This window comes from Pituophis catenifer, unplaced genomic scaffold (genome assembly GCF_029215685.1).
Source record: "Pituophis catenifer annectens isolate HBS135680 unplaced genomic scaffold, rPitCat1.0.hap2 SCAF_2, whole genome shotgun sequence".
Lineage (NCBI taxonomy): Eukaryota > Metazoa > Chordata > Lepidosauria > Squamata > Colubridae > Pituophis > Pituophis catenifer.
Window position 1 is genome coordinate 99,663,936 of NW_027256882.1, and position 22,591 is coordinate 99,686,526.

Genomic DNA, 22,591 nt, shown 5'->3' on the forward strand with positions numbered 1-22,591 from the left:
CAGGTTGTTCTGGGAGTGAGGACTTGTGGGAGGGAGGGGGTGTAATGGCTATCTACACTTCCTCAGGGTGATGAATACTTGCAACAATTGACACACAGGTAATATTAACAGGTGTTTGTTTACATAATAGATACAGTTTAGTAGTTACAGGAATAGAGTTTACATTCTTTTTCCTTTCAGATCAATAGATAAAAGCAATGCAGTAACATTTTCTGATAATAAATTTGCACAGATTATACTATTTTCCATTGGGAGAAGGCCAATCTATGAAACTACTGTTTTAGCTGTATTGAGTACATTTGAAAACCATCCTAATTCTTTTATAACAGGCTGTGGGGAAACCCAAATTGACGGTAATTGTGGCGTGCCAGATGTTCACTTGGATTGGTTTGTTGGAATGGCTAGCATGTGGCTTTTTTGTCTTGGATTTCTGGATTGTGATCATTAACAAAACCTCTGCTAAACATTTGGTTAATAAAACAGATCCAAATCTAAAGGGATTGTTTACTTTGGTTTGTATTTCTCTAGCTTACTGAAGTTTAGTAACTGATCCGACAGTCATTTTGAAACTAAAGTCACTGGCAGTGCTTAATATGAGAAAGCTTTTTACTCATTACTGAAATTAATATTACTACTTAGCTTTGGCTTGACCAGTGCTTACCATTACATTAATCCAGTACATCATTCTGATCTCTTGATACAGCCAACTCCCATTAACAGCCACCAACATAATTCAAATCCTAAACACTTGGAGACACCAGATTGGGGAAAGCTGAACCGCCAGTTAACACTGCTTAGTTTTTATCACTTAGATCAAGAAACTTGATTTTATTTTAGTCAAGGGCCCAAAATAATTTTAGACTCCACCATACCAGAAATGGCTATTAGATTAAATATTCCCAGTTTACATTTTAGATGATAATGAAAATCTGATTATTAGAACATATTCATTCTGACTTGTATTTTTGTTTTCAGGGTAACTGCGTGTTACCCTTACTGTGCAGGAAAAATAAAACCCTTGAATAACTAAATTCTGTTTTCCACTATCCTTCTCACCAAAAAATCCAAGAATTTCCCATGACCAGGCCTCATAGACAAAAGGCATTATAATTTAGGTAACCTAGTTTCAGACTATTTTACATGAATAATCAGTTATCATGTGATCATTAGTTTGCCCATCTATAGCCTATTTCATGCATGAATCATATGTTCACAGCTGTTATCAGAAATAAGACTGCAATGCCCTTGTAATTTTTTCTATAGTGGCAAAACCTACATGCCAGCATTTATTCACACGTGGGCTTCCATATGATGGGAATCCAATTGTGTGAAAAGCCTTTGTGCAAGCAACTGTTCATAGGTAGACTTCTGTACGTTTGAGTTATCATACAGCAGAGCCTCCAGTGCCACCTCTGTCCTGATCGTGCATGCATGATACATTGATTTGATTTTATATAAGACTTTTTAAAATGCATGTTAGTCCCATACTTGATTTGTGACCTGAATTAATTTGCATTGGAAGACTTCAGGCATTGCATATTTAATTTAATATGCCAAGGGTATATAAATTGTTTGGATTAAATCCAAAACTTTCCTTTTATCAATGGCAGGAGTATTTATCCAATAGAGCAGGGGTGTCAAATTCAAGGTCCGGGGGGCGGATCTGGCCCACAGGCTGCTTAGAACTGGCCCATGGGACCGCTCTGGAAACAGCAAAGGACCGGCCTGCGTTGCCTCTGCCAGTGAAAATGGAGCTCAGAAGGGCTGCAAGTGGCCCTCACGAGCTCTGTATTTGGTGGCAGAAGGTTGCAGAAGGCTGTTGCAACGGAAAACAGAGCTCGGGAGCCCGTTTTCGCTGGCAGAGTGCTCAGGCCACCACAGGCACTCCTGACATGAGGGACATCAAGCTGGCCATTCCGCCCACACCAGTGGTGGGATTCAAATAATTTAACAACCGGTTCTCTGCCCTAATGATTTCTTCCAACAACCAGTTCACCAAACTGCTCAGAAAGTTAACAACCGGTTCTCCCGAAGTGGTATGAACTGGCTGAATCCCACCACTGGCCCACACCCCCTCCCATGAGGTCAGGCACAACCCTGATGTGACCCTCAATGAAATTGAGTTTGACACCCCTGCAATAGAGGACAGTCTTCAGATTGAATTCTTCATGATGAAAGCCAATTCACATTTCTTAATAAACTACAAGTTGTCACCTGCATGTATATTCATAGTGAACAAAATGAAATTCATTCGTATTTAGAGCTTTTACCCAGTGCTTCCTATATAAATGTTGCTCATACATTATTGAACTGGTAAATTCAGTTCCCAACACATTCAGTTCCCAGCCAGAATATATGATAAATTAAAATTAGGGAATTTTATTTTGAAAGGACAGTATTTAGTTGCTCTGAAAATAGGTATTTTCTATAAAAATATAAAAGACAAATAATCATATTTAGTACAAGGAGAAAATTCATTTTGGGAACTACAAGTAGTCCTCAATTTAAGATGAAAATTGGGACTGTCATCTGTCTCTTTTAAAATTTATATATATGTGTGTGTATGTATTGTATGTACCGTGTTTCCCCAAAAATAAGACACTGTCTTATATTTTTTTGAACCCTGAAATAAGTGCTTGGCCTTATTTACATGCGCTCAAAAGCCCGATTGGGCTTATTATCAGGGGATGTCTTATTTTGGGGAAAACAGGGTATGTGTGTATGTGTGTATATATATATATATCTGTTGGATGCCAACTGGGAAGGTCACAAATGGCAATCACATACCCCTGGAACACTGCACTGGTCATAAGTGCAAAGACTGGCTGTAAGTCAGCACTGTCCTAAGTTTGAATGGTTGCTAAATGAATGGTCATAAATTAAAGACAACCTGTAATAAGGTGATTGACATAAAAGAGTCAATGTCTCTCTACTTTCTGCTGGACCTTCTCCCTTGTATTTTAAGAGAATTCCATACAAAAGAAAACAAAAATCTTGTGGTGTGGTTGCATAGTGTTGATAATCCAAGATTTCACACATTGCAAGAATCTCAGAATAGTTGTGTTTACATATTTGTACCTGTCCACTGTTGCTAGTTGAAGAGGTTGAAAAAGAAGGAAAACAATGTTTCTGTGAAGTGACAACTTGGAGATGTGTCATTATTGTTATAAGACAGATGGCTCTTATCACCTCATAATAAATGCGATGCAAGACTCACTGAACAGAAATTGTTTATAAGCTTCCTTGCACTGTGGAATAAGACTCCAAAGACATTTCTGTGTATTATCATTGTTGCTTAAAATAATTGTTGTCTGTTTTCTAAAAGTTATTCAGTACATGATTAATTATAAATACTTTATTTCTTAAATATTACTGTTAACAACAGCAACAAAATCCTTCTTATTCTTTGTTTTAGGGGCCACCAGGGCCTCAAGGGGTTCAAGGGGAACCAGGGCCTCAAGGCGCTCCAGGACCAAAGGTTGGATCTCAGTTCCTTTAAAACAAAATCTATTGATCTAGGTCAGGGGTGTCAACCTTGCTGGCTGGGGAATTCTGGGAGTTGAAGTCCACCAATCTTAAAGTGGCCAAGGTTGGACACTCCTATTCTACACAATGGCCATTTGGTGGCACAGTTAATGATTCATGTGGATTATTCTATTAATGACATAGGTCTTTTGAGAACTGATGAGATCAGTGATGAGTTTTGAAGATTAACATGTAGCGGTATATAGGTAGCAGGCATCAGAAATTTTTGGATCACTTATATATATTTTAATTTATATGGTAATATGCATTAGGTTTCTTTATATGGTTACTTGCATTTTTGACAACAGTTGCCAATAGAGGCAGGCTCTTAATGGCTATTTATTGAAGATCTAACAACTAACCTGAAAGACAGCAAAAACAACATAACTGAAGTTTAGCAAATGTTACTTTACACCCACCAAGATCTTTGTGGTGGTTGTTGTTGTTTTTGCTCACTTGGATCTTGAAATATTGCCTTTGTTTACAAGTTAGAGCTGGGAGGTATTTTAATTAAATTAAAATTGGTGCTTCAATTCTGAAATACAAAGTCATAAATTCAGGTAAGTGGACATAGAATTGCAATCTGAAGAAACTGGGTGCTTTGACTAAAATATCCAGCTTTATTGATAGCTCTTCAGGCTTAGTCCTTACTTAGAACTTAGTCTTAGTCCAAGAAAATAAAAAATTCTTTTATAGAACTTAATTTGAACTGATACTCAATTTAGAATATCCCCTTGATCCTAATTTATTCATTTTCTTTAATACTTTAGGGGGAGCTTGGTTTGCCTGGTCCACCTGGAGTTGATGGAGAGAGGGTATGTTTCAGGATTAATATGTTCACTATGAAAGTGTTTGACTGAATTTATTTTAAAATAGAAAATTACTACTATGGCTACAGTTATATACTTTGTTAGCTGTAAGTGCAGTGAATTAAGTAGTTAAGAGATTGCACTATAATTGTCAAAGTTATTAAAACAGTCAGAATCTTCAAGGGTTTATGAGGAAATAAACTTTATAAACATAGGCCTGTTTATTGCTATTTTGAACAAACATTACTGACAGAAATAAACAGAAAGAGAAACATTTTTACTTGTCAAACTTCTCTCTCATTTTGTGAGGCCCAGCAACCAGATGTAATTTACATTAAAAAAGAAAATAAAGCAAAGGAAGAAACTCTGGAAATTAAAGTTAGAAATAAAAAGAAAATCCTTCTAAAATAGAAAGGTGTCATTATTATCCCTACAAATATTTCGGGCTGACTGAAGTTTAGGCAAGCTTTACCTGTATACAACTTTATCGTATCAGATATTCAAAATCATTTTAAGACGGTTGTGCAAAGTCTTCAAATGAAGCCTTTCTTTACAAAGCAGCAAGCTGTGAAAAAAAGATGTGGCTTTTTGGTAATTTGAAGAGAGACACTTTACATTGTGCAGAAGCAAAGGATTTGCATAGCACTTCAGAATGCAGAGCCCTTAAATTTCCTCAGCTGTTTAGAGGTTTAGTACATAGGCAAAATGGCCCACGGGGGGGGACGCACTGCTTTCTCCGTGCCCCATTTTGGACCTAGTAGGCCTCCCTGCACTTAGCTCCCTGGGAGCTAAACTGGGACGTGTGGGGACTCTTGGAAGGGGCGGGGAGGGGCCAGCCAACAATTTAACTACTGGTTCGCTTGAACTGGCCCGAACCGGCTGAATCCCACCACTGGCCGAGCACAATGCAGTAACAACAGCATCTGGTTTGGCTGCCTATCTGGTTCTTTATTAGCGATTCCATGGTTATGCTCTGACATTACAAGTTTGATCCAAAATGATAAATTTTGTGCAGGGAAGTGTGTGATAACAGAATCTTGAGGAAATACTTTCCACTCTGAGAAATTTTGCTCTACTCTTTATCATCAGCATTTGATCGTAAACAGGACTTTCTTCTGTAAGCAGAATTTAAAATATCTCTGAGAAGTTCTGAAAACAAATCTTTTGATCTAAACCCCCATCTATTTTTGCTTTTTATTACAGGGATTGAAAGGGTCAAAGGGAGATCAAGGAAGCTCTGGACTAGAAGGACAGAAGGGAGAGATTGGAGAAGTGGGCATGATTGGTTTACCTGTATGTCTGTATCTAATTTTTTTCATTCAACTTGGTTGGCAACTTCTAACACAGCATTTCTCAACCTTGACAACTTTAAGATGCCTGGACTTCAACTCCCAGAATACTGGCTGGGGAAATCTGGAAGTTGAAGTCCAGGCATCTTAAAGTTGCTAAAGTTGAGAAACATTGTTCTAACCACTCCATACCATTGGGTGACATCCCTAGAGGGGGATGTGCCAAATAGTTTCTATCTATGTCGGACTTGGGATTTTAGGGAGGGAAATATGCATGGAAGCAAAGTGGTCTTATTCCCATAATTAAAACAATCCTAAATCCAATGCTAGCCTACAATAATGCCATTAAAGTACAGATATTCCTCATTCACTGACCATTTGTTCAGTGACTGTTTGAAGTTACAACAGCACTGAAAAAGGAGATTCACAACCGTTCCTCAAAGTTGCAGCTGACCTAGCACACCCCACAGTCATTTTTATGATTTGGGTGTTGGCAACTGGACCACATTTTCTATGGTCACAACATTCTGTGTACATGTGATTGCCATTTGCAAGCTTCATAGTCCAACAAGCAAAATCAGTGGGGAAGCCAGCAGGAAATGGCAAGTCACGGTCATCTGATGTTGCATTTAATCACCCACGATGATTTGTTTAACGACTGTAGCTGATACTGATAGAACTGATGTTGTAAAGTCACTGCAGTCACATGACATCATGCTGAAAATCTTGCTGCTTAACGATGCCAGGCCTTATTGTGGTCAGTAAATGAGGATTACCTATACTGTGATTTTGATACCAAATTGCAGTGGCAGATTTTTGCCTCTCTTTTTTTCTGGCTTTTTGCTTAGCAACCAAGTGGTAGAATTTTCTCACCATCTCCTCAGTGAAGTTTTTAGACAACAGTGGCAGGGATTTTGAGTGACCACTGCTCCTTCAGTTTTCAGTATTTTGCTCCTCTAGAAAGACAGCAGCTGCTGCAATTCTCAGTTTAAAAGCAGAAACCTTTGCATCTCTTGTATTTTATTCTTAAGGCTCTATTTTGGTACTCAGGTTTTTTTAAATTCCACTTCCTAATAAAGTCAATACCATCTGGAGAGGTTCCAAAAACTAGTATATAAGAAGTATACAATACACTTTCATTTTCCCCTCTAATTTTTTCCCCTTCTCAATTCAAATTCCTGAGATTGAGTTGACACAAAATCTCTTTTTTTTTGGCAAATTTGCATTCTGTGATATAATTTGAGCACCCTATTGCCCACCAAATATATCTATACGTATAAGGGGATTCTGAAAAAAAAATGGCAATGGCAAATACAAGTTCTTTGTTGAATAGCTGGAGAATACTTTGTATAAGGCTGCATTGGTAATTAATTCCAGTTTAAAAGAACTTTTTAAAGGTTATCTTCCAGATATATGTATGTACTATATTGCTTGATATTTCCTCTTCAAAACCTCTCCAGCTAATCCCCCTGGCCTTTTTCAGAGAGGGACTTAGAAGATCTCAGAGGGAAATGCATGGTGGTGAGATAAACTGTTTGGCCAATTAACAGTGTGTCATACTTTTCTTTCATAACTTACAGGGCCCCAAAGGATTGAAAGGAGAGCAAGGAAACCCTGGAGTAATGGGACAGAAAGGAGAGATAGGAGAAATGGGCTTATCTGGTCCACCGGTATGGTCGGCCTTCAGTACAACTTGGGTTTTTGTCAAATAATATCTAATATATGGCTGCTTATTATTGTAATCTGTAATAGAACAAGCATTTTTTTTACTGCTGAATTCTATAGATCAGGAGCTTTTGAACTTTTGCTAAGGAAGCCACCCTGAGAGACTATTACCACGTTTTCTTTTACAGCATAGGTAGGCCGTCTGCTCAGCCTTCACAGTTACACAGATTGCTAGGACAGCCATCTTCTCAAGTTGTTCCTCTTAACCATAGTGTACCTCTCTCTGTTTCTTTTTCTGACTCACATGCAGGCACTCAGCATATTTAGACACTATTCACTCAGCTTTCCCCCAGACATTTTAAGCAGAGCTGTAGAAGGAAGGGGAAATATGTGAGACTCCCCCTGAACAATTTTTTGCTTTTTGGACTGAGGGAAGCTTATTTCCTCCTACCTATATGACAAACACCAGGGAAGTCAGAAGATCCAGGCAGTTCAAATCAGTACAAACATTTATTGCAAACTTTAGCTCTGTAGAAGAATCTGAACTACTAATGGACCAAGCAATTTGGCAGTAGATAAGAGTCAATGGAATTCAAGGTGGGCAGGACTTAGATCTCTTGTGGGTGCAAAGAGACTCAAAACTGATGATGTGTTTGACCCCTCCTCAGGCTCAGCCTGGTCATTACCTATGCTATACTTCTCAAAACTTGATTGTAGGAGGGATAAGACCACAAATACTGTCTAGTGCAGACTGCATATTTCTCACTGCCATTAGTGGCATCAAATCATGAATATAATTTTGGATTAGGTAAAAAAAACATGGATGGTAATCCTAAAGCTAAGTATCATCTGAAACACATAGGTTGCCCATTTATAACTGGGGCACCTAATTTGAAGCTTTTCAGATGAACTACTTAATACGCAACGATAATTCTGTTCTACTATTATGATGAAACTTCCAGAATCTATACAATCCTGCCTTTTATGCCATTCTCTTTTTGTTTGAAGTCATTTATTTTTCTTATAAATTGATCTTGGCACCCAATTGAATTAAAGTCCACTTTTTCTTTCTCCTTTCTGTTCCAATATAAAATAAGGCCAGATCTGGGAGTAGAAAGTGATCAATGTAAACATTGGAATCAAAGAAGCCACGATCATAAAAGGAACATTCCTCGATAAAGATGTTTCAAAATCATTTTTGCGACTTAAAAACTTATAAATGTCAGACATGTACAATATGGATGTGTTTACTTTGTTTATTTGTTTAATGTACTGTATGTTGCTGCCCATCACAAGTACATGAACCGAGGTAGCTAACCATTAAAAAGAGAATTAAAACTATAAACAAAATTATAAGTAGCATATATAGCAACCAACCTACACATTACATCAACACCAACAATCCTCCCAGTTTGCATAAACAAGAAATGGGCTCACCCACACCCATTTACGTTTATCTTTCACCTTTTTTTATCTGATAACGTTATGGAAATATGCGTGCATATTGGATTTGGATGTACGTAACACTAACTGTACTGGAATCACATACAGTATTTTCCCTCTAATAAATCAGTTTTCAGTGAACCCGCTTGTTAGATATTACATCAATACATTTTATACTGACTACTTCACTTTTCCACTCTTCATATGTTAATGTTTTGATAAAAGCCACTACAAAGAGGAACTATGTTAAAAGTTGATATAAATATGTCATTGTATTTGTAAATTATAATAAATCTTCTACCCTAGAGAGCCATATGCCTTAAGAGGAGTGAAATAGCTTCTTTATGCAGTTATGGGGTTTGGCCCACCTGTGTTGATTCTAGTTGGCCAAAGAAACCAACCATTTGATGATGATCAAACTATCTTTGCCATTCGCTGTGGAGACATGACTCCCTTGCTGATAACAGTATATTTTAGAGAGGTTTTCCCAAACTGTGTGATTATCTGGTTATGGATATAAGAGCCAGAAGGAAAGCAATCTTTCAAATAAAAAATCCTTCTCCTGAAGACTAATGGGATCAGCTCAAATAACACTTCCAGAGAAAGCAAAGTGACTTTATCTAGAACAGTGGTTCTCAACCTGTGGGTCGCGACCCCTTTGGGGGTCAAATGACCCTTTCACAGGGGTCGCCTAAGACCATCGGAAAACACATGTTTTCAATGGTTTTAGGAATAATTTTATGGTTGGGGGTCACCACAACATGAGGAACTGTATTAAAGGGTCGCGGCATTAGGAAGGTTGAGAACAACTGATCTAGAATTTATCTAGAATTAGAGGGAGATGGCTCAGCACTTAAAAAAACTGAGCTTGTCAGTTGGAAAGCTGTCAACCCGGGTTCAAAACCTGAGCACTGTGCAACAGGGTGAGCTCCTGTAACTTGCTTCAGCTCCTGCCCACCTAACAGTTTGAAAGCATGCAAATGAGAGTAGATAAATAGGTTCTTTGGTGGGAAGGTAACAGCGTTCTAGGTGCCACATGATCACAGAAATGTCTTCGGACAATACTGGCTTTCTTGGCTAAGAAACAGAGATCAGCACTGCCCCCTAGAGTCAGACACGACTGGACAGAGGAAAACTCTATGTTCATCTGGAACTATCCTCAGATATTATTTTTATTTCTTATTACTGTTTAGGGTATTAATGGACCTAAAGGAGAACCTGGGACACCCTGTGAGCAAAACCTTGTAAGTTGTCACCAACTGACTATATACTTTTCAAATATCAAGTTACTATCAAAATATGCCAAGGTGCAAAATTACAGCCTTGTTATAGAAGCAGTAGTCCAATTTTCTGTAATAAATATATTTGTGTGCTTGTTTTGAGCATGTGATAAATAAGGTAGTTGGAAAAAAAAGTAAAATGTACAGTTAAAATGTAATTAAAATACACATAGAAGTATTAAAATGCTCATTGGTTTCACTGAGTCTTCAAGGAATTTAAGGGTGTTTTCGTATCTGGAATCAAGTCATTTATTTGGAAATTATTCATTTAAGTTGGATGGCGACGCTGCTTACATTCAAGAATAGTTTACTATCATAACATAAGGCTGGAGATTACCACCTCTCCAGAGATTGTACAACTACAATCTTTATGACTGTAGTTACCAGACACAGAGAGGCTAAGGAGCCATATATTCTGGTCTTTTTCACAAGGTGGTAGATGTTTTAAACTGCAATATGGCTTTAAGGTAGGAAACAGTAACTATCTGTTACTTACTGCAAAATAGCCCGAGGTTGTGTGATAAATTTTCAACAGTCTTGGTTAGAAAGAGCTTCAAGACCCACAAGGAGGTAAAAAGCCACAAATTGCCCATCTCTGATGCAGTTTTGCTTCACATGTGTGAAATTCCTGTCTAGATTGTTGTATGCCATGATTGTGCATTTCTGCTGTTTTCTGGCAGGCTTTATTGCTGAGTAGAACTTGTACCCATTGAGTATTTCAGGAAAAATGTACTCAGAAACGCAGTGTATGATATTATGGTAATATTGCAATTCTAGGAGAAGAGATGGGTACCCTTAAACCTGTAAACGTTTGGTGCATCATGGGTATACAGAAGGCTTTGCAGAAAACACTATATTATACCCAGACTCACTCTTTAGAGGAATAATTTTAAAATATTTTCCCCATCTATAATTGCTGTGCTTTTTCAATGATGACATCCTGCTTTTCATTTTGAAGAGTTATCTTTCTTCATGTGTGGTTTTACTGTTCAAATTTGTAATGTCATTTACATGTGCAGATCATACCTGAACCAGGGCCTCCTGGTGTACCAGGTTTACCAGGTCCACCAGGTCCTATGGTAAGTGTTCCAGAACCTTTTTCATGCACAAGTAGCTTGGCTGAGCTATTGACAACTCTGCAGTTTATGTGACACCCCCCACCCCAATCAAGCAGATCTTTGAATAAAAACAAACAAACCAACCTTTGATGATCATTCCAAGCATTTACAGATAGCCCCCGAGTTACGTCCATTCATTCAGCAACCCTTCAAAGTTATGACATTGCTGGATGAATGGTAGTTACAACTGGTCCTCAAATTCTGGCCAGTGCAGTGCAGTCATGTGATCAATTTTGGGGCACTTGGCAACCAGCCCACATTTACAGCTGGTTGCAGCATCCCATGGTCACTTTCTCCTGTCCTACATAAACTGCTTCTACTTCAAGTCCCCCCACCTGCCTATCTCTTGCCATATCTGACTTTTGGGCCACCCTGCTTGGCTTGGCTACCTTTGCCACCCTCCCGTCACTGCCTCCTGCTGACCTTCGCCATCTTCTTCCCCCACTGCTGATCCAAGTTCGAGGGGCTGGACAAGGATCCATCCTCAGGATACCTACAGTGCCAAAGGACAGTGGAGCTTCATCTGTCAAAGAGAGCTCACCAGGTCCAGCCAGGGAGGATGCAGCAGGACATAGCTGGCAGAGCAGGATTCTAAGGAGCCCATAGACCACGAAGAGGACAGTGCAATGTTCCAACGAGGCAGCAACAACTCCCTGGGCAAAGATGGCAGTTGTTCAGGAGGTGCTTTTTGTGTGATGGTGGAACTGAAAGAAGTAGTGAGATGAGGGCTTCACAGAGGCCTTCACATGAAGAGATTCACAGAGGCACACACTCCTCAGCTCATTTTGAAGTGTTCTTAGGGAACTGGCCTGTGGACTTCAGGAAGGGGTGGCAGCAATCTCAGTGCCAACTGAGCATACCCATAGACCAGTGGTGGGATTCAAGTAATTTGACAACCGGTTCTCTGCCCTAACGATTTCTTCCAATAACCAGTTTGACAAACTGCTCAGAAAGTTAACAACCGGTTCTCCCGAAGTGGTGCAAACTGGCTGAATCCCACCACTGCCATAGACCCTCTGTTTGCTCAGCCTAGCCTTCTTCCTGTAAGGCCTCAGAAAAGGGCTTGCAACTTCCAACATGAGCTTAACTACTACTTTACTTACTGATGGAAATTCTAGTCCCAATTAGGGTCATAACCCAAGATTACTTGTACAAGTAATTAATAAAGATTACATGTACAATGCAATTGTACAAACCTTCCTGAATTAAATGCCTATTTATGTATGTGGACTGTTGGGCAAATGTAGAATGATACCCTCAACATTTGGGAGCCAAACCCACCTTTTAACATGTTTTTGTTTGTTTTTTTGTTTGTTTTGGTGATTATGAAGCTAAACCTTAGACTGATGCATTGGCTTAGAAATATAATTAAATATTTATTATCAGTTTCACATGTATCTGAGAGATAAAATTAGGAAATAGTTTTGAATACAAGATGAAGTATTCCTGCATACCAAGGTAACAAACACTTAGAATTGAGTTTTTAATATTGGGTATTGCTAATAACATTAACAGGAATGAGTAATAGGGCCCCACAAATATTGATGTAAAACTACTTTGTTCCCAGCAAGTATAAGTTATCTTGGAAAAATCTGGGATTGGGGAAATTTGGCTTTGTAATGCTGACATTTTAAGCATAAATGTTTCAAACTTCCAATATTATTGTAGAATATTTTACAAATGAATACTTGTTGTCTCTAGGGTCCTCAAGGAACACAAGGACATAAGGTGAGTCCTTAATAGCTAAACCTGGGACAATAGTACATATATTTCCACTAATATGTGTCACATTGATGGCCATTATAATAATGCATGACATCACTTCATTTTATTTATTTATAAAATTCCCAAAGGAATATCACTTGCTGAGATATTTTTCCTTCATCCCTTCATCAGCCCTTCTATGAGTCTATAATTTCTGCACATAGGTCACACTCCATTCTCTCCATCAAGAACCCCCTTTAAAGTTGCTACTTGGAGACCCTGTATATGCATGTATCAATAGCAGTTCATGGAGCTATAGGCCACCTGAGGATCCAATTTTTATGGCCAAGCTCTCCACCCTGTCCTGGGGCAGTGTTATAGATTATCTAATAACATGACCTCAAAACTCACTTCCAGCTTTCAAACCCAAATGGTCTACAAAGACTGTTTGGAATAGTTCAATTTTTAGTCTCTTCTGAAAAGGACGAAAGAGTGAGCAACTATTGTCTCAACAGTGACAAGTGAGGCTGTTCCAAAGAACAATGAGAAAACATCTTCTCATTCCACATAATCTTCAACTGCACTGAAGCACCTTCAGTGAGAGAAGGGACACAAGTGGATTACAAGTAGATATAAATCTGTAGCTTTAAAAAGGTCTTATTTTCAAATGTTCTATTGTTATCTTGCAGGGGCCTCAAGGAAGTCAAGGACAAAAGGTGTGTCATAAAAAGTTTTAATCTATATATTGCTAAACCTCTCCTATCTATTTATCCGTTTCAACTTCAATGAGTTGAAACGGTGCATCACAGGGCAACCATTTTTGAATCAAGGTACCTCAAATCTGCTAACTTAACAGAATGCATAGAAAATCCAGGACCCGTTTATTCCTGGGTGCCTGAAATTTCAAAGATCTTCAGACCAGTTGTATTTGCATACTTGTCTCCATTGCAGAATTGCCACAGGCAGCTTCAATCATGAGATTGTGATTTCTGATGCTCTCTGTCAGCTTCCCATATGCAAAGTCAGTGTAGAAGACAGCAGGAAGTTAGAAGTCACTCCCACTCCCACTATTTTTTTACCTGTCCATGGTCAATCTTTCTACCTCTATATTGACAAACAAAGACATAACAGATCATGTGTTGTCTTGTATTTTTTATAATTGTAAAGTGGATCTTGAATGCAAGAAGAAAACCATAGGCATTGAGAAGTTAATTTAAAATATCACATTGATTTGAAGAAAAAGTAGGCAGGCTGTACAAGTATAAACTATTTTATTTAGATGATCAATTCTGATTATGGATTTGGAAGGTGGAATCAACAGCAGTTTATTTCTTTGATAAAACAACTTTTGCAATAAGTTTTCAAAGACATTTTTCAAGAAGTCTATGGAAACATTCACCTAAATCAGGAGGACTCAAATTGGGGGAATATCTTACATAAAAATCTAATTTCAACCTGTTCTGATGCAAATACCCAAAATCGCTGTATATTTAGCATAGAGTTTTGAAAGCAAGCATTAGGCACATACATCCCATTGTACTTACAAAGGAGTCTTTGGTCAGGAATAAGAGTGTTTGCAAATTCTTCTATTTTTTTTCTCTAAAGAAGGATTTCAGTTCTACAGTGCTAGGGAGCACGCCTTACATTTGTTTATTTCCTAATAAACAGTCTTGAAATGTATTAAATGTTGGAAAAACTAACAAACATTGTGGAATGACTTTTTCTCTCAGGTGTCGGTTGAACAAAAACACATTGATTTATACAGGGGTTTCTCTACTGACTATATGGAGATTATTTTTGTTGCTTTTTTGTTGGGGGAAGGTATGTTTAGTTTAAGTGAGGACAAAATATTAATTGACATGAATTACGTATTTTCAATAGTAATTTTTTCAAGGTATATTGTTATAACAGGAAACTGAAAAAAAAGTGCAAATTCTTTTCCTCTAATGAAGAAGATCCCTTTTTTTCCCCCTTCTGTTCAATCGTGCCTGATTCTCAGAGACTGTCTGGACAAGTCCTTGCAGCTTTTTTGGAAAGCTTTTTTCTTTTCAGAAGTAGTTTGCCATTATCTCCTTCCTAGGGCTGAGTGGGAGTGACTGGCCCAGAGTCACACAGCTGGCTTTGTGCCTAAGGCAAGCTAGAACTCCCAGTCTCCCAGTTTCTAGCCTGATGCCTTAACTACGACACCAAACAGGCTCTCTGAAGATAAAATGAAGAGTTGGAAAAATGGCAACTTTTCTTAAAGAATATACCATTTTACATTTCCCTTGAGAAAAGTGGGTGCCGTGCAACTCAATGCAAACGCAACTGATTTATGAAGCAGACATAAGGCAGGCTATTAAATAGCACGTGATTATTTGAAAGTCTAATCAAAATACTTGTTTTCCTTTTAAGGGCTCAGATGGTTCAAAGGGTTCAAAAGGTGAAAGTGGCCATAAAGGTGAAAAAGGACCCCTTGGGCCACATGTGAGTAACAGAATCTTATGAAACCCACCCAGTAGAGCAGAGGAGATATCCCAAACCTTCCTGATAATTTTAATTTTCTATAGGGTCCTCCTGGCACTCCTGGACTTATTGGTTTACCAGGTACCAAAGGGGAGAAGGTAAGAACTGAACATTTTTTTAAAAGATCATTAAAATGCATCGCTCGTTCTTAATGTGCTATAAAGTTACTTACATTTTGGATATACCGTTTCCCCAAAAATAAGACCCTGTCTTATATATTTTTTGAACCCCGAAATAAGTGCTTGGCCTTATTTTCAGGGAGGTCTTATTTTGGGGCGCATGGAGAAAACTAGAGGAAATGGCGGGGACTGGCTGTGCATGCGTTTAAATATTTTCGGGGAGGGCTTATTTTCAGGGGGGCTTATTTTAGCGCATGTGCTCAAAAGCCTGATTGGGCTTATTATCAGGGGATGTCTTATTTTCGGGGAAACAGGGTATTTAGTATACCATAACAGATTAAATCCTTCTGTCATGAAAGATCATTGGTCATTTGATTCTGCCCAAATTCTTTTATCTACTGAAAGGATCTACATTTTTAGAAAGAAGGCAGCTCTGTCAGGGAAGCAAACAGTTGCAGTAGGGACAACACCGATTCTCATAGGTTTAAATTCAGGGATGCATTTTAGCCAGGTCGCCTAAATCAAATATAGGAGAAAATCTGCTAACTGTGTTTGTAATTTTTTTTTTAAATCTACAAAAATAATTAAAAACCTTTTATCGCATTTGCTTTCTTTTTGCCCTCCTAAATGACTGATGAATCTAAAGTTATGCTGAATAAGGGTTTGCATTGTCCTAATACAATACATGGAAATTAGTAGGAGATAAAATAGGATACTGCTTAATTTTCCCATTTAGGCTAAATCTACTAACACACCCAGATTCTGTATTTATATATATATAAATTATAGACTTAACGTAACCCAGTTAAGGTGCCATTCCACTGTCATCTTATCAATGTTCTCCGTTTCTCTTTTTTAATAATGCAGGGAAAGCCAGGGGAACCAGGATTAGATGTAAGTAATCAATAATTTACCTACACAGTGTCATTAGTATGTTATCAAGTAATATAGGAAGTAATTCAATTCCAAGTTCCCCAACTTTCTGGCTTTGTGGATCGATGGGGAGGGTGGAGAGGGGATGATTATGCATGAGTGACTGGCAAGCACACATGTGTGCAGCTCCATTTACGTGAGTGGTATACCCGCACACCCACCGCTCATGCAAATGGAGTGTGCATGCACACACTTGCCCACTGCTCGTGAAAATGGGGATGCATGCACGCTGGCCTGCTGTTTCCATGGCCCAGTTGCAAATAGCCCAGAGGTTGGGGACTCCTGATTTAGATAACCATTGGTTTGGTTAACAGCTGTGGTGTTTGCTTAATGATTGCAGATTTGCTTAAGGACCACTGCAGAAAAGCTTGTAAAATTGGTCACACGACTGACCTGTTTTATGGCCATTATAACATATGACCATAATGAGCAGGCTTCATTATGGTCATATGTTGAGGAATTCCTGTAATGCAATTAAAACCAGAACTGTTTGTTGTTATTGAAATGACTAGTTTATACTACTATGTAAAAGTAAAAGTTGAGGTTTGATGTTACTATCTATTCTACTGCACCAAAGGGAGTCAGAAGTCAATGCCTTTTCTTTCTTTTCCCCCTCTTTTGTACACATTTCCTTTCCCTTTTTCCTCCCCTATCTTTTCTATTATTTTCTTTTGTATTTTTGTATTTTATATTATAAATAATAAAAAAGACCAGAACTGAAAAAGCATCAAATGATTCAAAGTACAAATTGTGCAAAGCAGCGGAAGAAACAGTACATCATATAGTCAGCTCATGCAAGATCACACAAACTGATTATAAACAATGACATAATATACTTGTCAAAATGATTCACTGGAACATCTGTAAAATACCATGTGCCTGTAATGAAAAACTGGTAGTTAAAAAAAGTGATAAAAAATGAGAAGGTTAAAATATTGTGGGATTTCTGAATACAAGCTGATATAGTTTTGGCTCATAACTCACCAGATTGAACTGAAGTTGAAAAGGAGAAAGTATGGACAATTGATGTGGTAATACTAGGGAATCATAGAACAAGACAAAGAATTGGAGATCACAAAATATCAAGATTTGAAAATTGAAATTGAAAGATTATGGCATAAACCAGCTGTGGTGGTTATCAGCATGCTAGGTGCCATACCAAAAAATCTTGGACAGCACGTAGAAAACCTGTACATTGACAAAATTTTCATCTGTCAATTACAGAAGATCATATTGCTTGGATCTGCACATATACTAATTACACCAATACATTACAACATCCTAAATTATTGGGAAGTTTGATGAGTATGAAGGCCAATGTCAGCTAAAGTATTGGCAGCTGCAATTCCACATTGTTATGGATATAGTAACAATAATGGATAGTCCCGTGAATCCTTGGGGGTTGATACTGCCTCTTGTGGAAGGTGATCACATTGAAACCTAGATTGGATTTGGCCAGGGGCTGCAGATAAAGAACACCCATTTAAAACCCTGTTGTGCTCCAATGGAAGGAAAGTGGACAGTGGCTCAGGTGTTGATGGCTCTATTCTGAGCTCCCTTCCTGGCCAAAATGGAGCTACTATTAAGAGATTGAAAATAATTCCAGAACCCATGTTCTGCCCGGTATTTCTACCTTGTTTAATTCTGCTTTGGTTTATCAAGAAAAGTGGGTTGTGATTACTAGATAGGCATTTTAATATGGATCTACCACTTGTGGAGTTGTAGAAATGTTCATAAAGAATGACTCACTTTATGTCTCCCCTATATACTTTGAAATAACATGCAAAAAAAGTTAGTTTTTTGCTCTAACTATCCTCTGCTGCTTTTTGTCATTTTGTCTCTTTATGCCTCCTTGGAAATTCATTGGGAATATATTATGACAGTGCTAAAGAAATTAGCTTACAACCAATTTCCAACCATTTCTGACTTTCACAGCCTTTCTTACTCACATGATTGCCATTATAGTCAGTACACACTATCCTGTACCTGACCTGAATTTTTCACTCCCTTGCAGAGCAGATTGTAGAGGAATGGATTACAAGAGAGCAAGCTGTTTGCTGTTTTACACCCCAAAAGCAATGTGATGATGCCATCAATAGTGGGAAGGAGTCAGACAAAGGAGATTGTCTACAGAAACTGCTTTCTCCCCCCCCCCATGCATCCACAACTCTGATCACGTTGCTTTTGATGTGCATCTTGCTCTCTTGAAATCCCTCTACAGACTCTCCACTTTGTGAGCGGTGATGGGAGGAAGGGGTCAAGCAAGAGAATTTTTCTGCCTACAGAAATTGCTTGCTTCCTCCTTCCCCATAAAACAGAGAGAAGGAAGAGGAAGAGACTACTGCAAGCTGTTTTGGTAGTGCACTCATGACTCCCAGCCTAGGCTCTGGCACATTTCCTTTGCTTTCAGTGTATACAAGATAGTAAGCAGGCACTTGAACATTCCCAAGACAGGAGAGTGTTTAGAAAGCGAACAAAAGTGAAAAGTGTGAAACTGAGTGGTCTTGTCTCTTTCCAGCCAGAAAGCACAATCAAGGTCACATAATTTCCCATTTTAACAACCACTTAGGTTAGCAACAAGGTTGCTGGTCCCAATTAAGGTTGTTAGGCAAGATCTATCTGTAGTATTTACAATAAACTTTGTCCTTCAGCTGAATATTTGAAAAAAAAGAGCTGTCCTAAAGTAGGTCATTCACTTCTGTTTTATAAATAAAAGACATAAACTGAAAGACAGCAGGATGCCTGAGATTAAGTTTTCCAGTTTTTCTGTTTGCTGGATTACAGTGGCTATCAATCATAGTTTCTGAGTAAATTAAAACTGAACTCTAAACTACACATGGTTTTGAATAGTAGATATCAACCTTCTTCATATGGTCCCTATCATAAGGATGTCATAATGCAGTGCTGTTGTCCTGTTCATTGAGTTTGAGTTCTGCGCCATCTAGTGGCTTCTTAACAGACTTGGATATTATACACTTCAGAACCCCTATTAAGTGTATAACTCTGTGTGTGTGTGTGTGTGTGCACAAATCTCTGTGGGTTTGCAACCTTATGCATATACACATCAACACAAAAAAATTCTTCTTTCCTCTGGGAATGATTCTTGGCTATACTTATTTGAAAGAAAGCAATGTGCTGTCTTTTGTTTTATGATTAATGTTATTCTTGTGTATTTGACTCTTAAGTGTTCCCATCTTATTTTTCTAGGGTTTCCCTGGCCTCCGAGGAGAAAAAGGAGAAAAAAGTGAAAGAGGAGAAAAGGTTGCTATCATTTCTAATTCTTTGAATCAGTTCTTGCCTTGTTTTCAGTTCTTCAAAAAAGCTATCTCTGCACCTTTGTTCTCCCATATAATCTAAATGGGATTAAGCATAGACAGATAATTTACCATATTATATTCCTACAAGGCAGAATCTAGTATTTTGTACAAATATTATCCTTTACCTTAATGACCGACTCAACATATTTCATTTAAACAATTCACATAATTAAAATCATGCAAATTTTGTACTGGAAAATTTATATTTTTAATACACATATACACATTTTAGTGCTTTTTTATTTTATTCCCATACCTTCATAAAACATCTGTTCTAGGAAATTGTCTTATCAAAAACATATAAAGTTAAATCCTCTTCCTTGATATGTTAATTTCCCATATATTTGTATAGGAAAACATTTAAGAATGAATATAAATCATAATATAATTCATAGTTCTGTTAAGCCAACATTTTTATTTTTTCACATTGTAAACATTTCTTTACAAGTTACAGATATAATTTAGGCTTGGCAAGATACTTATGGTACCCAGATTTAAATAAAACATTTTCAGAAGTCATAAACTCCTAGAACATTTTCAGAAGTCATAAACTCCTAGAATTACCAATAATTATCTACCATAAGAATATGTGTATGCTGATTTTGTGAAATTTTGGGCATTCTTTGTTTATTTGACCATTATTGTTTGTTTATTGGTGGCCTGAAAAAATTGCTAATCTTAATCTAAACCTTCTTTATCTAAATCTAAATCTTAATCTAAACCTTAACAATGTCATATATAAGGAAGACAGTCCTCTATAGTAAGAGAAGGCATCTTAATTTTTATTGAGCTAATTTCTTGGATCACTGCTTTGTATCCATTATTTATATCAGTCAAATGTTTCTATAGGAAGGGTCTGAAGCTGTGTCAGTCATTTAATGCAAATAGACAGAGCATTCTATTATGCAAAAACTAAGAAGAACTAGGTGCTAGCTGAAGGTTGAGACATTTGTCATTCAAATTCTTTAAGAATATATGTATCTTTTTATTTTAATGTCAACAGGGAGAAAGAGGATTGCCGGGCAGAAAAGGAGCAAAGGGACAAAAAGGAGAACCAGGCCCTCCTGGATTAGATCAGCCTTGCCCAGTGGTATGATTTTATTTTGGGGAGGAATATTCTTGATGTGTTTGAAAACTTTAGTATAAGAAGCAAACTATTTCAAAATATTTTGGAGAGGCTGTGTGGAACAAAGTGTCTAAGTGAATGCTAATACTTCTGATTATTGGCCTTTCTTATGCCACAGACTAGAATGTGCTTTTGCTCCCTAATATTGAACAGATGGCTAAAAACATCTCACAAGCCATCCTAAAAGCCACACTCCTCGCCTGCCATTTTAGGACAATACCACATAAAGCTTTGCTTCATTAAAAAACAGACAGGCCTTTGTTGTTCCTCCTGTCACCTGTCAGTTTTATCCTGACTGTCCTGAAGTCTCTACAGCAAAAGTGGGCAGCTAGCAGGCTGTGGTCAGCTTCAGAGTCCCTTAGCTGTGGCTTCTAATTTTGGTCATATCACCAAAATGCCATTTCCAATGACACCATTATTGTGGTTCCCTGCCCCTGCCCTCCAAAAATAAGGGTGGCAGAAGGAGTAGGAGGTCTCTGCAAGTCAAACTGCTTCCAATGTCCACTTTTTAAAACACCCAAAATCCCTCCCCAAAATGTAGGTCTTTGAGAGGAAATGGAACAGCCTTCCTTCTGCTCCTGTTCCCTCTCTTTAAAACAAAACAAAACAAAACAAAACAAAACAAAACAAAACAAAACAAAACAAAACAAAACAAAACAAAACAAAACAAAACAAAACAAAACAAAAGAGGTTAGGGTTGAAAGAAATTGAACAGCTCCATTAGGTCATGGCACTTCATCACTAGAAGGCTTCTTCTTGGGAGTTGACCACTCCACCTATAAGGTTTCAGTCAACATCTGAATTTTACTCTATTTCTGTTCCTTCTTCCTTTCCTATTAACCTTTTCTCCATTTTCAATTAACAGTTCATTTTTAAAGGGGAGCCAGGTTTACCAGAACTGGATGGTGTGGAAATGCTCTGTCCTTTGGTACAGTATCTTTCTCTTCCTTCCTTCTCCTGCATGACTTTTTCTGCTTGCAGATTCCCATTTTCTCCCTTCCTCCCAGCCTGAGTATATATTTTATAGCATCCGGTACCATTGAAAGACATAGCATTAAAGGGATAAATGTAGGTTCTCAAGCAAAATTTTCCCCAATGCATGCTCTGGAAGCAGCTTGACACAGCCTCCTTGGCATTCCAAACAAAAGCTAGGCATGGTGCAGGGTTGTTTGAGTCTCTGGTTTTTCCATTTAAAAAGATACCAAGAAGCAGAAACCTGAATCATAGTATTTATAAAACTATGCCAAATTAGGAGTCTCACACAGATTCCATACATTCCCAAGATCTTGCTATTGTATATAATTTTTGCTCCACACCTTTCTCAAAACATTTCATTTGGGATTTCTGTAGTCCCATCTTAAAAGTCTTCCAAAGTTTGGATCAGCATCCTACTACTTTGACTATAGAATACAACATTCTGTAACACAGCCAGTCACAAAGGCAAGTCATTTGTTCTCTGTGTGTGTGTTTAAAATGTTTTAAAAGCTGCTAGACTGTAAGAACAAGTTGACTTGTGATTTCACACAGAATGTTGTCAAAGACAAACATTTAATTGACATGTTATATGTTGCTGCAGTAATACAAGTATACAGATCTGTGTTTTAGCAATAATATCCAGCCAAATGTTCATAATGTATGGCTATTTTTCCTTTGTGTTAATATTATGGGCTCCTTGATTTCTGCGGTACTTGCTTTTCCTTTCTTCTCTATCTTTGCTTTGGCCCTGAGAAAGGAGGTTTGATTGGGCTGATTGTATGA

At 37.9% G+C, this 22,591-nt stretch overlaps 1 protein-coding gene across 1 annotated transcript in view; it reads left to right on the forward strand.

The window, feature by feature from the left end:
- The window catches only part of COL23A1 (collagen type XXIII alpha 1 chain), a 285,667-nt gene that overhangs the window by 260,182 nt on the left and 2,894 nt on the right, over positions 1-22,591 (forward strand). Inside the window, exons 18-32 of the mRNA XM_070937268.1 lie at positions 330-353; positions 3,416-3,478; positions 4,296-4,340; positions 5,538-5,627; positions 7,204-7,293; positions 9,925-9,975; positions 11,031-11,090; positions 12,831-12,857; positions 13,523-13,549; positions 15,228-15,299; positions 15,383-15,436; positions 16,325-16,351; positions 19,598-19,651; positions 20,711-20,797; positions 21,699-21,761. Of these exons, the coding sequence (XP_070793369.1) occupies positions 330-353; positions 3,416-3,478; positions 4,296-4,340; positions 5,538-5,627; positions 7,204-7,293; positions 9,925-9,975; positions 11,031-11,090; positions 12,831-12,857; positions 13,523-13,549; positions 15,228-15,299; positions 15,383-15,436; positions 16,325-16,351; positions 19,598-19,651; positions 20,711-20,797; positions 21,699-21,761 (834 nt within the window). The remainder of the gene's footprint in view (positions 1-329; positions 354-3,415; positions 3,479-4,295; positions 4,341-5,537; positions 5,628-7,203; positions 7,294-9,924; positions 9,976-11,030; positions 11,091-12,830; positions 12,858-13,522; positions 13,550-15,227; positions 15,300-15,382; positions 15,437-16,324; positions 16,352-19,597; positions 19,652-20,710; positions 20,798-21,698; positions 21,762-22,591) is intronic.